We start from the raw sequence: 15,564 nt of genomic DNA, 5'->3' as shown, positions 1-15,564 counted from the left end.
CCTCCACTTTGATCAGGTTTCCTGGTGAAGCCCTGCTGTATGAAGCCAGGAATGGCAGCATAAAGAGGTGGAGGCTGCCATAGCCTTGGAGCTGCAATCAGTCATGTGGCAAGCTATGTAGATTTGTTGGCCAGCAAGTCTATGTGCTTTGGCTTGAAAAATGAAAATCATAGCCAGGGTTTTCACAGGCTCTGGGAGGCGGACCAAGAAGATCACCACGTTTCCTCAGAAAAACTCCTGGGAGGCCATGCAGGCTTCATAGTTGGCTACTCACAGTGCTAGCTAACATCATGATGGAGTAGATTCTATGCCCCACTGAGCCTAATTCTCTTCCCTCAGAGTCAATGGGGTGGAGTGTGGTTTTTTGTTTAGTCTTGGATTGGGATGCTACCACAATTATGGAGTTAGGAGTGGGGTGTTTAAAGAGAAAGGAGCTGTCAGCAGGTTGCCCCTGCTGCCTTCTGAAATCCTCAGGTAGCCAGAATCAACACGCAGACAATAGGGCTCTTTTCCAAGGCTTTATTCCCATTCAACCTAATGACGCTTACAGATGCTAATTGCTTGATCCTACCAGTGAGACTTAAGAGAGCTGCCTACTCGGGGGTTCTAACCTTAGGAATCAGTTGATCTCCATTTGGAGGGGAAAGCGGGAAACCGCTGTACTTATGAACTAGGAGGAGAGAGTCCTCCCCTTTCCCATGGGGCATTGGGGCGCCGCTGTTGCCATCACGCCAAGTGGGCTGAGCACCGCCTCTCAGCGCCCGCCATCTCACGCTTGAAGGTGCGCCGGCGCCTAGCGTCCAGAAACTGCTGTTGCTCTGCCCTCTCCCTGCCATGGTCACTATCACTCTCAGGAAGGTGTACCGGGAGGGGCTCTCCCCCTGGCTGCTCCTCTGAAACACGCATGGGTTCCTCTCCTGTGGTTTCTTTCTAACTCTTCCTCAGAATCAGAACTGCTTTGGGGCTCTCTGGGCTCTGATCCAACCCTGACATCAGCAGTGTCCTTCCTGTATAGATTTTCTGTCTTTCTGGGCATAGGCAGAACTGTAGAAGGTTTTGACTATGGTGTTTTAGTTCATGGAGCTGTTGAAGGTGATTGGGGTGTGGCATCTGGTAGCCTTTGTTATGAGAGTTTTGGTAGGACTACATCCTGGAAGAAGTTGACTGGAAGAGGAGGGCAGAGACTGAGTTGTGAACTGGTAAATTTAGGTACCGTAGCAGTTTGCAGTAACTGTGTATCAGGTGGTTTGCACACTGTGTGAGTCAGTGGTACACAAGGAGGAGGTGCCTCTGATCATTCCACATAATGAGGGGAGTGAAAGTGACAGTGGCAAAGATGGTAATGATGGGCGTTTCTGTCCCTATAATCATGATACCACCATGAGGAGGAATGGTGTCATTGTGGCAGAGAACGGGTCTTGTAGTAGTAAAGAGGAGATCTACTGAAGTAAGCCAAAGGTATATCATAGAGATGGCAGAGAAAGCTTCTCAAAGAAATTGAGGAAGCTGGTGAGGTCTCTCAGTATCTAGGAGATCTGTCCTTACATGGGGAACAGTTCTGAGGAGCAGGCTGGTACAGTTCTGGGGAGAAACACTCCCTGGACTCACCCTCTAATATCAACCCAATGCACTGAACATCATCAGGAGAGTCATGGTCCTGTGGAAGTTGCAGACTTTAAGGTGGTGCCTGGAGTGGAGCTTGTGACACTACCAGTACCGAGGGTGTTTGTCTTGGTGCAGGCGTAGTCATTGGCTTGTCACTCGACTCGGTCCTGCAGGTGGTCTTTTTCTTTTTGTTCTTTGGTCCTGGCAACTGAGGATTAGCAGTAGGGATGCTGGAGAAATTCATGATGGACTAAAATGAGCTCGGATTTCTAAGAATCCGACCTGTGGAACCTGCTGCTCAGTGACCCACTCAGGCAGCGCGGAGTCCGTAGACTTCCGGATGATCTTTTTACTTCCCCGAAATGTATGCATATACATTCATAGGAAAATAGTATGTTTCTGCTGGGGAAACGTTGAATGGAATGGGGGACAATATGCTAAATATTACGTACTAGGGTAAATTATGTAAATACTTACATAAACACTTACGTAAATACTTACATAATTATTTGCATATTTTTCTGCACAATGAAAAGATTCACATCCATCTGTGGGCAGACAACAGAACAAAAGGCACCGGACAATCCGCAAAACACGGACGGAGCAGATTTTACAGAGTCCGCAAATTAGCAGGGCATTTGTTTCGGGACTTGGTCGGTTTGCCATCATCGGTCTCATCCATTGGTACTGAGGGCTCAGTTTCCAGTTGGGCTGCCAGTTGCTCCAAAGTCATGACAGAAGTCAATGGCAGAGTAAGGGCTGCTACTTCCAATAATGGGGATGATTGTCTTGCAGTGTTTCCATGGATGGAGACACTGTAATAAGTTGAGAGAAAATGAGAGCGAGAGAGAGAGAGAGAGAGAGAGCACTAGCTCCTTGCAAATGGATAACAAAGCAAAATGCAGAGGCCAATTCAGTGTGGCTATATCTGCTGCCTTGAGGGCCTGTTCCCACAGGAGGGCCCAATGACATGCTGCTCTATTCCTTCTGGCCTGTTTGGTAAAGGTCTAGCTGTAGGTGCAGGTATCCACCCTGTGCACCTTTTTGAGGCAGAGTAGACAGTAGGAATGTCTGTCAGTTATGAGAATTTTCCTGCAGTAGCAGGTACACTTTTTGAAGAAGGCCATGGAGGCCATGCACCCCAAAGGGGTGAAAACCGAAAGGCAGAACTCAGAGAAAATAATAGGGAAGAAGGAAGAACTCTGCTCAGTGTCCAAGGAGGGGAGGAGAACAAGGTTGTTGGGATTTTTTGTCTTGTTTTTAGAGTAATGCCATGAGATGAAGAACCTTCCAAATGTTGCTAATCACTGCAGCTGACAAAATGGAACTGAGAGGCAGGTGGGAGCCATGCCTGGAGCACGCACAGAAGAGGTGGGCAGGACTCCTGCCTAAAGTCTGTTCAGCTCTAGAATGTTCCAAATAAGTGTTCTGTACAGGTGCATAACCAATGTGTGAGTCACAGAGATGAAGGTGCTTATGAATACAAATCAAAACCCTCTTTAAATTCTTGGATTCCTTTCATTTTTTTCCACTCCAAAGCCTATTATTATTCCACAAATCAAATGGTATTTGCATTTCATTCAAAATACTTTATAGTTATATCTCATATCGTTTCTTCTTCATTATCCAGCAAAAATCCAGCTATGTTGCTATTTACAAATCGTACATTATACAAGGAATGCAGTAACTATAACAAAGCATATTGGGGGATTTTCTTCCACATAAAGCAGGGCTTGGGAACCTGTGGCCCTCCAGATGTTGTTGGGACCTCAACTCCCATCATCCCTGAACACCGACTGTGCTGGCTGAGGTTGATGGGAGCTGGAGTCTAACAACATCTCGAGGGCCACAGGTTCCCCACCCCATTTATAAACCACCCCTGTCAAAATTAATTCTCAACACTCAGAACCAGCCTTTTCTCAATAGGTGCTTGATAATGCCTTCTCCTGGAGTTGTGGCCCCTTCTAGGTTATTTTTTCAATGCTCTCCAGCAGAAATACAGACTACGATTCAAATCAGCCTTTTCCAAAGTAAGCAATGGGATCTCTATTTGACACACATGTTGACAGTGCCTAATTCCCATCACATGCTGAAGGATAGTTATAGTTTGTTAAATACATATTTAGAAAAGTGGTTTAATGGTGGAGAAAAAGCTGCAAGAATCCATAAATTGGGCTTCCAAATCAAAATAAATAAAAACAGATTCAATTGTATATTCTATAAATGAACGGAAGGCACACATGAAATATATGATGATGTATAACTTGATTGCCGGGTTGGATGAATCAGAGGTCGGAATTAAGATTGCCGGGAGAATTATCAACAACCTCCGATATGCAGACGATACCACCCTAATGGCAGAAAGCGAAGAGGATCTCAAGAGCCTCTTGTTGAGGGTGAAAGAGGAGAGTGCAAAAGCTGGTTTGAAACTCAACATTAAAAAAACGAAGATCATGGCATCTGGCCCTATCACTTCCTGGCATATAGAAGGGGAAGAAATGGAAGCAGTGACAGATTTTACTTTCTTGGGCTCCAAGATCACCGCAGATGGTGACTGTAGCCATGAAATTAAAAGACGCTTGCTCCTTGGGAGGAAAGCTATGGCAAACCTAGACAGCATAGTAAGAAGCAGAGACATCACCTTGCCGACAAAGGTCCGTCTAATCAAAGCTATGGTTTTCCCAGTGGTAATGTATGGCTGTGAGAGCTGGACTATAAGGAAGGCTGAGCGTCGAAGAATTGATGCTTTCGAACTGTGGTGCTGGAGAAGACTCTTACGAGTCCCCTGGACTGCAAGGAGGTCAAATCAGTCCATCCTAAAGGAAATCAACCCTGACTGCTCATTGGAAGGACAGATAATGAAGCTGAAGTTCCAATATTTTGGCCACCTAATGCGAAGAGAAAACTCCCTGGAAAAGACCCTGATGCTGGGAAAGACTGAAGGCAAAAGGAGAAGGGGACGGCAGAGGATGAGATGGCTAGATAGCATCACTGATGCAATGAATATGAACTTGAGCACGCTCCGGGAGAGAGCGCAGGACAGGAAGGCCTGGCGTGCTATGGTCCATGGGGTCACGAAGAGTCGGACACGACTGAACGACTGAACAGCAATAACTTGATTATAACATTTACACACTATATATACAAATATACATATATAATTATCTTGAATATAATATTGCATATTTCCTTACTGTGCCCCACTACTTCAGTTATAACTTACTCGATTTCACATCAGCCCCGCTTCCATGGCAGCTTTACTGTAGCAAAGGCAAACTTTATGAGACGAAAATATGGCCCTAGTTTCAGTCAATACTGCCATGCATCTATTTTTCCTGGGAAAGCAACATAATTATTATTGTTAAAGCACACGTTTCTTAAAGCTAAACTTTTCACATTGACTATAGGAGTAGTTTAGCTTCAACAGTTACACAGAAATGCTACAAAAGACCTGTGAGTGGCTTGAGTACTTTTTTGCACTTCTAGTGTCCTGTGAAGGGGGAAATACTGCATCCTCCCTGGCGTCAGAAGTATATGATCTGGGTGCAGGTTCAGTTCATACCTCTCACTATAGAGAGAGAGTGTTCCCCATTAGTCTGGAAACCAATCATGCTTCCAGACAAGGCTTTTATGGAGCAATCGCCCTACCTCATTCACAAAACTTTACAGACAAAGATGTCTTACATTCATAAGCCTCCTGTATTTTCCCAGCGCTTCTTCTGTCTTTTCTCTTACCACAGAAAATCCCTTGAGAAAAAGATGGAACACCTGCCCAATGCCTTCTAATTAGCAGTGCTAAGAGCCCTCCAACTGGAAGCACCAGAGACCTATGAGGAACACTGAGACCAACTTAAACAGAGACTCCTTGGTGTCAGCCTCTCCTTGGAGCAATGATTTTTAAATTTCCATTTACAATTGGCCTCTAAAATGTTTCTGGAAAAGAGACCAAGAGGTCCTGAAGTAATTTCCTTAGTGTTTGGTGGAGTGCATGGTGGTGTCTCATATGCAGGTGGCCCAGGGTCATCATGGGAAGAGCCTGGTATCGTTTGCATTTCTAGTAGCACAGACTCCTGGATTTTCCTGGCTCTATGTGTCACATTCTTCCCTACCTCCTGCTCTTTGTGTTTGTCCTCTTCCTTGGACACCCCTCCCTGCTGACGCTGCTTTAAGAGGGCCTCCTGCTTCTCATCTAAAAACCTTTCAGCCTCCCCGTACAGGTGTTCTCTGAGCCCCTCTTCCAGCAGTGCTACTAGCTTGCACTTGCTGCAGCAGATATAGTTCATGCTGTCCTCAGGCAGGAAGACAAACATGGCACACAACCTGGAGGTCACTGGAACAACTTCCTCAGTTCCCATGGTGTTAGGCTTTCCAGATGACCCTGCCATGTCCCCAGGCTCTCCTTCAGCCTTCCCTGCTAAACTCCCACACAAAGCGCCCCTGTTTGCTCAGTCCCAGGAAACAGTGAGCTGTGCCAATGAGTTCACCTGCTCTGATTACTCCCAGCTGTGGACTGTGGCCACACCCACAAGCCACATAATTTTATACTAGCCAGCTGAGTCAGGTGACCCACCAGCCTGAAGTTTAAAACAAAGAGTTTGAAAAGAACACCCAGCCACAATTGCAGGATGTGTCAGGTGACTCAGCATCCTAAGGAGAGAGAGAGAGAGAGAGAGAGAATGTAAGGCCCCAGGCCTGAACCAAGCTATTAGTAGTTTTAGAGGGCTTAGATGATCCATAATGCTCTCAGACTTTGGGCCAGTTGGCTACTGTTTTCCCTAACAGGCCTCTTGATTTACCAGAATGAGTCAAAGGTCAATAGCGTGGCCTCAGCACATAACAAGCTGGAGTGTCTTATTAAGATGTGCCTGGGAAGTGAAGCTTGTTTGCCTTAAAGCTGCAGGTATCTGTGTTGGGAAAGTTCCGGTTGTTTTCCTTCTGAACAAGCACTGTTAGCCTATGCTGGGAAAGTTGCAGATGAATACTAATTAACACTTGCTTCCGTCATGCTGCCTCACTGCTAACATGTATGGTATAAAACCTATTTTACCCCATGGCTCTGGGTTCAGAGAAGCTGTCTGATCCAACCATTGGATACACCTGTGTGCTGATGGTACTTAATAAAGTACTCCTTGTAAGTAAACCTGGATCTGATTTATCACTATCTTGGCACCTCTAAATTAAGAGGCGTACTGCAGGGACAATACAGAGAACAAAAGTCCAAACTAGAGAGACAGATACATACCCCCAAATGACTCAGCACCATAAGAAAACAGAATAAGAAAAAAGTTGAAACCAGAGAGAGAGAGAAACTTCCAACATGTCACAACCTCAACGCAGAAACCACAAATCCACCTTTCCATTGCCTTATACTGTATCTGATCCCTCCACCACACTTCCACACGGCTAGTAGCAGTATTGAGAAGTGATTTTGGCTGAGGAAACAGCATAGGCGGAAATGCTCAAATGCCCCTTCCCCAGAACCACAGCCCCAATCCAATTCAGAACCCCCAGTAGCTGTTTTGAAACAAAGAAAAACTTATTGGGAAACCCACATCATGTCTAATTAGAGTCCTGTGGGAAATCAAATTCTCTTTCACCATTCTAGGAATGAAAGGCCTGATCTTAAGAGGTAAATAGCTCTTGTTTTTCATTCTGCTTCCCCCATCCCTCAGTTGTAATATTTTAGCTAGAACATACCTAGCTATTTTAGGTGCTGAATAAATTGTAACAACATGGAGGCCTGAGAAAATTCACAGATGTATTCTTTGGGTTTGCAACAACTTCTCTGTATCATACCACTCACTCATGCTACCTATTCACTGTCTTGCCAAGTACTTTTTTTCCTGGCCTGCAATGCTTTGCAGGGAGGGAGCTCAGAAATAGAATAAGGATACTATTATGCAACAGCTGTAGATTAGCTGAATAAAATGGTGGTTCCTGTAGAAACAGGGGCAAAATTTCCTGTAATTCAAGTGAGCCTACTAATGCATTCAACTGTTGATGAGAAAAAGGGATTCTACTCATCAGAGGAGTGAAACTCTGAAATACTTTCCTAGAATAGTCATGGGAGCTAACAGCCTCATTGGTTTTAAAACTGTGCTGGACAAATTTATGAGGTGTAGTATAGGATGCATTTAACTCTGATGGCTCGGTAGTGACCTGTTCTGGTCAGGAAAGACATTTTCCTCCCATGACATTTATGCTTTTATTTTTCCACTTTCTGAGGAATGTAAGAATGGGCAAAAGCAGGGACGAGATTTTGAACAAGGTGAACTTTGACACAAGGTGAATTTCAAAAGGATAAATGAAGCTTCCAGGAGAGGCTAAATTGATGGACTCTTATGCCTCTGCCTCACCGTATCCTTCTCATCACTTGAAGGCAAACATATACAGAGTATACAGAGACAACGGTGTGAAAGTCATGAAGTATGATTAAGATTAATCATACCCTAGAGCATTAGGATTAATACCCTAGAGCATCCTAAGGACCATAGGGTATTTCAGAGTTCCCCCTCCAAGGCCGTAGACACTGCTATGACCTGGGAGGGGAAATCCAAATGGGAGTTTTATTTTATTTATTAATTAGATTTATTAGCCACCCATCTGGCTGGCTACCTGGCCACTCAAGGGGTGTACAATGCAAATAACAACATGAAATGCAACAAATTTACATAATCAATTGAACAAAACAACATTGCTCTAAAACAAACAAACTAACTAACCCACCCTAAACGCCCACCTGAACAGCCAGTTTTCAAAGCTCGGTGGAAGCTCATCAAAGAGGGGGCATGGCAGAGGTCACTAGGGAGGGAATTCCACAGAGTGGGGGCCACCACAGAAAAGGTCCTCTCCCTAGTCTTCACCAGCCTAGCTGTCCTGGCTGATGGGAAAGACAGAAGGCCTTCCGAGGGGGTGGGGAGGCGAAGCGCCGAGGATCCACAGGTCCCAGCTCCCATTCCCACCCCCGGCTCTGCAACTCCATTAGATGTGCTCAAAAGTGCGTCTAGTGAGAAAAGAAACAGAAAGGAGGACAGAGAGGCAAAGATCACCTCCGTTGCTCCTTCTGCTCTGCCAGGCATCTGTGGACAGGGCATTGGATGATCGGAGTACTCCGACATCAGAGCTCTCCTTTGGAAAGCATAGGGTTGCTCCCTAAGAGGTGGATTATTTTCAATTAATGAATGCTTCTGTGTGGTGTGGTGATTTTAACCTACTCCACTGATTTGTGAGTATAGAACTGGAATGCTCATCTTCCAGATTAAGTTGTCTGGAATAAAAGCGTGTGTCATCTTGTATGAGCCTTTGGAGTTTGGGACAAATTTCAGATCAGATCAGACTGGGGTGTATTCAGTGGTTGGGGAAGAGATTAGATTCTTGTTATAGCACATACAATGGCTCATTTGCCTGAATCATCTAGATGTCCTCCCCGCCCTACTAAACTGTTATTCCTTATTCTGAAAGCATTTCCAGAATGATATAGTTTGCTTGGCCCTGTTCCCTTTTATTTATTTATTTCTGACTGGCCGACTCTACACATTACATTAAATGTGTACTTTGGCATTGCATGATTGTTTTTCCTACTGTAAACAGCAGCCTCTGGGGGCGATCAGAATCAGAACAACAGTGCATGGAGAGAATTGTTGTTCATCCCTTTCTCCTGAGCTGCTTATTTGGCATGGGAGGGAAGTTGCCATGCATGCCAAGCTACTTAAGGGTACATAAAATAGTCAGGATCTTACAGGTGCAAGAGCACAACATCATTTGTGCCAGCAGACACTACTACACAAGCATTGGAGCCCAAATTGCTGTCCATGTGGCCTTGTAACAGAGTACTAGGATACTACATAGACTCGCTTTTTAACCTTTTTAAAGGATTTTTTTTCATATTTTAAGGAGAAAAGCTTTAATGGTTGCTTGAGATACATTTTCTGAAATGAATAATGAATTATTGGGCACAAGCGGGAACTGCAACAAAATGCTGCAGCGTGGACTAGATTTCAGCTATTCCATTCCATTCTCCTTTCCCCCAGTTTTCCATTTTTTCTCCCAACAGTCAATTAGCACGCTATGCTAATTGACTGAGCATGCTTCATCTTCATTGGGCTTTTGGGGGTGTGACCCCATTTATTTTTTTCCCCTCTAAATTTTTTTGGGGTAGTTCTGCAAACTGAAGCCTGCTGAAACCTCCCTCTTCTGGGTGGGTGGTGCTGTTTTGGATACATAACCAATGGCATTCACAATCTGAACGTCAGAAATAGAGGGAATGAAAGGCATCTGATGACCCTTGGGAGTGCAGGGAAACTTATGATGTGATGGCCCAGCTGATGTTTTAACAATATGTCTGAGAATTGGCATTCCTATGGTGAATATAACATCCAGACTTGTTCTTAGCTAGCCTAAACTTAGAGGTGGCAAGTTTCTAAGGCTTTCTGAGGTGCAGATGTGCAGATACTTTCAAACTCATGTGACGTTGGAAGTATATAGTTATGCGAGAGGTTTGCACTACGTCAGCAATGAAATATTTGAATCAGGTCTGATTCACTAGTTTACATGAAACAAAATAAACAAATGCCATCAGCTTACACAAAACTACTTTAGCTATGAGTTAAAAAAGGCACGACTTGATTAAAAACCACAACTGCTACAAGCTTGGATGGCCATAAAAATAAGCCCTCAATGAATCAGTTTATCCAGTCATGTCACAGCTACACCATGTTGATTGTGGTTTAACTCTTCACAGAAGACGCACACCAGTGAGATATACTTTCATGTTTGGCTGGATTATGGGATATGTAAAAAAGATTCTAACTACAATGGGATTTAAGTCTATTGCAGATCATAGCAAATGCACCACAAATAATTTTAAAGTAAAATAGTGTTTTAATGTCTTGCTTGGCTCCTGACTCCAAGTGTCATAATTTCAGCAAATTATGTTTTAAGACTTACGTTGGCTCTTCTGATACCATTGTTCCTTCTTCCAACTCCTGGGCTTGCTTGTACCATGGCAGTTTAGCTTCGACAGGAAGTTTTTCTGGGGAAATAATAATAGGAAAATAGGAAATATGCAAAAGTAATTTCATGCATGCCTTTTGTAACTTAATCCACCTGTGGGGATTTTTTGGGCTGCATTTATTTCCTACTAGCAGAACACCTATCATTATGTCAGACAGTTCTGGTGGAGAGTGCTTGTCTATTTTGAAGACCCCTGGGGTAGGATGCAATGGGAGAGTTTGGATGATCATATATCACTTAATAATGAGTGAGCCTTTTGGCTGTGTACATAGACCCTTTGCTCCTCCCTTCACAGAGAGAACAAACAGGCCGGGAAGCTTTCAGTTACCTATGGTTTCCCATTTTGTCTGAACCAGGAAACTATGGATAACACCTTTGGAACAAACCAGGATATTAAGCCAACATCAAACCGTTGTTCAATACCCTGGCTTGTTCTAAAGAAGTTGACCACAGTTTCCTAGTTCATACAAAATGGGCAATGATAGTTAATTGAAGAATTCCTGCTTTGTTAGCTAATTTGCATGAAGGGAGTAGCAAAGGGGCTGGACGTATAGCCAAAAGGATTGCTCCTATATTGGCATATTAACCTTAGTCTCTTTGTGTTTTCCACAATTCTTTCACATAGATGTGTGAGCATCATGATGCAGAGCCCCTGCATTTCCCCACTTGTTATAGGTAGTGTCAGGAACTGGAAGTGTACAAGCCATCCATTTTTCAGTAATGTGCAAAATGGCCTCCAACTTCACATTAGTAGCCCTTCATATTCCTGCAATGTTTGGTCAAAGTTAAAAGAAAAAAGGAAAAAAAAGTCTAGTATGTGTCCTTAACTTTTACAATCTGAAAAAAATTATACTAAACTCTATTTTGATGGCTTATTATGACATAGAAGAAAATCCAGATGCGATGAGCGATATTTCAAGAAACAAATACTAAAATAGTTCAGTGATGCCCTTCCACTCAGAGCTTATCAGTTCATCAACTATGTGCATTCAAAGAATAAGCTGAATACTTTCTCTGTCATTTTTGATACAAAACAGTGCCGGTCTGTATTTTTTCTCCCTCTAAGATCAGTACCAAATATATACATTAAAAGAATCTGATAAAATACTCATTTTAGGAGCCAAACAATGCTCTCATGAGAATATAAATCTGGATTAGGCTAGAGAGCAACCTAGAACAATATTGACCTACCCTGGTCCTTCAGGGCCAGAGGGAAAGGGGTCTGAAAACTAGTTCAGGACAAATTGGTGATCAGAGAACAAAGGACATAAAATCAGCCCCCTGGAAAGCCACTGAACTCTGTGGAGCGCAGAGGATGCTGCAGCATTTCCTAGGCTTCTGACCATAGCATGTTGCTGGAAATATGCTATCAGCTACTGAATGCTTTCCCAACTGACCATAACAAGCCACCATAATCTTTAATGAGAAATCTGTATTTCAAAACAACTTGAGCAATAACTTTTCTGACAAGTTTAATTTGAGGACTATAAGTTCCAATGTACTTATTTATGAGCAGACTCAACACATTCAAAATACACTGACTCCAAAGTGTCTTTAGGATTAGGATTTGAGTCCAGGGTCCATGTGGAACATGGCTTGTGTACTGAGGCTTTCCTAGACCTCTCTTCTTACCAGAATCCCATCACATTGCCCAAAAATTGACCCCAGAAGGTTGGGAGATCTTCCAAAGTGGAATTTAACATATGAGGGTATGGTGTCTGAAGTGAAAATCACCACACTTCCATTCTGGGTGAAGAAGGGTCTTCATTTTATGCAAGGGCCAAGGGTGTGTGTGTGATCTTGTAAGGTGCAACATTTAATTGTACCCTGTGGAGACTGAATCTATTCTAGGGATGTACATTTACCCTAGGGAACCAGTGAAGGAAGTAATTCTTATTTAAGGTCCCACGATTTCTTCCAGGCATAGAAACGGAACCGCCCCAGAGCAGAGCATGAAATTAATACAAAACACAACAAGAATTTTCATATTCTTGGCACATTTACCTTTTTCATACAGTGTTTTAAGTTTCTTGAATGATCAGTTGCAATTCTGGCAATTCATAGTGACTATAACCTATAATCCTATTTCATATCTCCTGTGATGCGTTTTCCTGGAGTAAATTTATGGGCCAGAGGACAAGAGAAGAAGGAGTAATAAAGTTATTATATCCTCATTCCCAAAAATTGCTTGCCAGGTTTCTACGTAGATATATTTAGCGGGACCATTGGAGATTATATACAAATATATATATATATATATATATATGTATATATATATATATATAGGCAACACAGCTCTTAGCATAATCTATATTTTATCATGTTGATTAACTAAAATACGTAAAGAGATATATCTGTTTATATGCTGTATACTTATTTTTATGGTAATGGAAAGTCAGGCCTTACTGCTTTTCTTTCGACCTTTTAAAAAATTGTACAGCCTTGTAAAAAGCCAGATGCTGCTCTCCTGCACAGATGGCTGTGCAATGCCTGTAAAATATGGAGTGAGTATGCATTGCAGGGTCAGTGGAGAGGACGTCCAATTTTGTTACAAATTGTGGGTGTTACTATTGTGCTTATGGGTATTGACTTTATTCTGACAGGTGTTAAAGATAAAATATTATCAGTGCATTTGTGGCAATGGATTATTTTTTTAAGCGTTTATACCCCACCCTAGCAGCTTACAGAATGCAAACACTTAAAAATACAGTAATACAATAAAACTTAAGAGCAGAAGATAAAAAGAGAAGCATAAAACATTTGCATGAATCTTTTAAGAACTGTAATTAGACAATGTGTAGCGGTTAGAGTGTTGGACTGGAACTTGGAAGACCCGGGTTCTAGTCCCTGCTCAGCATCGAAGCTCACTGGGTGACTTTGGATCAGTCACTGTCACTGACTCTCAGCCTAACTTACCTCACAGGGTTGTTGTGAGGATAAAATGAAGAGGTGGAGAACCGTGTAATCTGCCTTTGGTTCCTTGCAAGAGGAAAAAAGGCAGGATAGAAATCTAATAAATAAATAGCAACCACTGTGGTCCCAACCAGGATTGGAACCATGATACGCAACGACGATTTTTTCCTCCCTGCCACAGTCCGGATGAAAATCCTCTGCAAGCTACTCAGGATGCATGTTCCCACTGGTGTCAATCATGTTTGCCCAAATTCAGCTCTGCTATATTATAGCTAAAGCCAGGAGAAAACGGTCAAGAAGGAAAATAGTCCCTTATTACATTACCATCATTCCCTTCCTTGGTAGTAGCTCTGGCTCCTTCCCCCTCTCTGTTTTTCTTCTATAAAGGTCTGTTAGTATAGAACTGTTATCAAACTCATTTGTTCTCACCTCATGGCCCAAGTAGGACTTAATGTGTGCTTGCATGAGCTTAGACTTGCCATGAAATCCATTTTCACAAAGCCCAATGACAGTCCTGGTTTAACAAATAAAGCCTAAGACACCAACTCTCAACCATACAACCCACTGGTGGAACTGTGATGCCATGTGGGGGAAAAAATGCATTTCCTTAGGGGAGAAAATGCTTCCAAGGATTCTGCTGCCCTGTAATTTACCTTTGGGCTTGTAGCAAGGAGTAGGGATGATGCATTCTTCTTTGATGTGAGGCTTTGTTTTAGGACTGCAGCCACCAGTATGCATCCCTCTGTAATCAATGCAAAGAACCACTCGGTACCTCAGGCCTTGGCCACATGTCACTGTGCACTGAAAGGGAAAACAATCATACAATATGTCCGTGAATTGCAAATGTCTGCCTCCTTTTCCAGTCCTGGTGGTTCCCATGGAACAGCAGCAATTGGAACCAGAATAACATCATCTACCAGCCCAGAGTGTGTGATTTGTGTGCGACTAGAAATCTGATTTAGAACAGAGGTCACATGTAAGCACGTCTGTGTGGATTGTCCTCAGTTATTAGATGGCTGGGTCTCTTTCTTTCTTTCCTTCTTTCTTAGATCTCAGCACTGGCTATTTGGCCTGCAGCCACCTGTGGCTGAGCTTACTAACACTTTGTCACTTTCATCTGTAGTCACTTCTGCTCTACAGAGGCAAAGCACTTCAGTTTATGGGGTAATCAGTGTGACATCAAGCTTTTTTGGAATGTGGCACTACATATGGTGGGAAACTATTTTGGCTCTATTCCTTCAAACACTTTCTAAATTATATTTAAACTCCAAATGTTTCCCCCTGTCTCCACCCTATACACACAGTTGCCCCTGAAACAATGGATTTCAAAAGCATTTAGAGAAGTGGATCCTGCAAGGAAAATCAAATAGGTCTTCAACAAACAAAAAATAATAGAGAAGTATATTTCGGAGTCAATAAAATCTTATATTATATTCCCTCTTGCTTAAAAGAGGCAGTAATAAGACATTTACTAAAGAAACCTCACCTTGACCCACCAGATTTGTCATAGTTGGGGAGGGGAGGGGACTGGAGAGGCCAGCTTATGCTGTATCCCCAGGCCTCTCCAGCCTCCTTCCTGCCCCCTCCACAGCGTCCCAGCTAGATGGGCAAAAAAGCCCATCTAGTGAAAATGCAGAGCAGAAGGCACAGTGGAGGCGAGGATCGCCTCTGCTGCACTTCCTGCTATGCACGGGATACTTGTAGGCCTCCGAGTTCACAGGCTAAGGGCACAATCAGGATTGTGCCCTTAGCCCTTTGTGCCCTTTACTTTATGTAGTTGTTTTAATGTTCTAATGTTGTACTGCTTTCATGGTTTTTTTACAGGTTTTATTGTTTTAAATTGCTGTGCACGACCTTGATGGTTTTGGGGTTTTTTTTGTTTTTTTTTAGCAAATAAGGTGGTATAAAATATTAGTAATAAATAATAAATATTTAATATTTGGAAAACACTTCAGAGGGAAATGTAGCCCAATGCCAGCAATGTTTAATCTGAAGAAAGTACTACTGAATACAGTGAGACACATAATTCTTATT

The 15,564-nt window shown here is 42.9% G+C and overlaps 1 protein-coding gene across 1 annotated transcript in view; it reads right to left on the bottom strand.

Annotated features, from left to right (window-relative positions):
• ADAMTSL1 (ADAMTS like 1) overlaps nt 1-15,564 on the bottom strand; it is a 372,341-nt gene that overhangs the window by 151,156 nt on the left and 205,621 nt on the right. The window contains exons 12-13 of the mRNA XM_084832134.1: nt 14,184-14,331; nt 10,552-10,636 (exon numbers count right to left, since the gene is read on the bottom strand). Of these exons, the coding sequence (XP_084688260.1) occupies nt 10,552-10,636; nt 14,184-14,331 (233 nt within the window). The remainder of the gene's footprint in view (nt 1-10,551; nt 10,637-14,183; nt 14,332-15,564) is intronic.

The sequence above is a fragment of the Heloderma suspectum genome, chromosome 2, assembly GCF_057233095.1.
Source record: "Heloderma suspectum isolate Gila_16-S chromosome 2, 16-S_ref, whole genome shotgun sequence".
Lineage (NCBI taxonomy): Eukaryota > Metazoa > Chordata > Lepidosauria > Squamata > Helodermatidae > Heloderma > Heloderma suspectum.
Note: the sequence above shows the minus strand (reverse complement) of the source record. Positions and strands in the feature narration are given on the sequence as shown.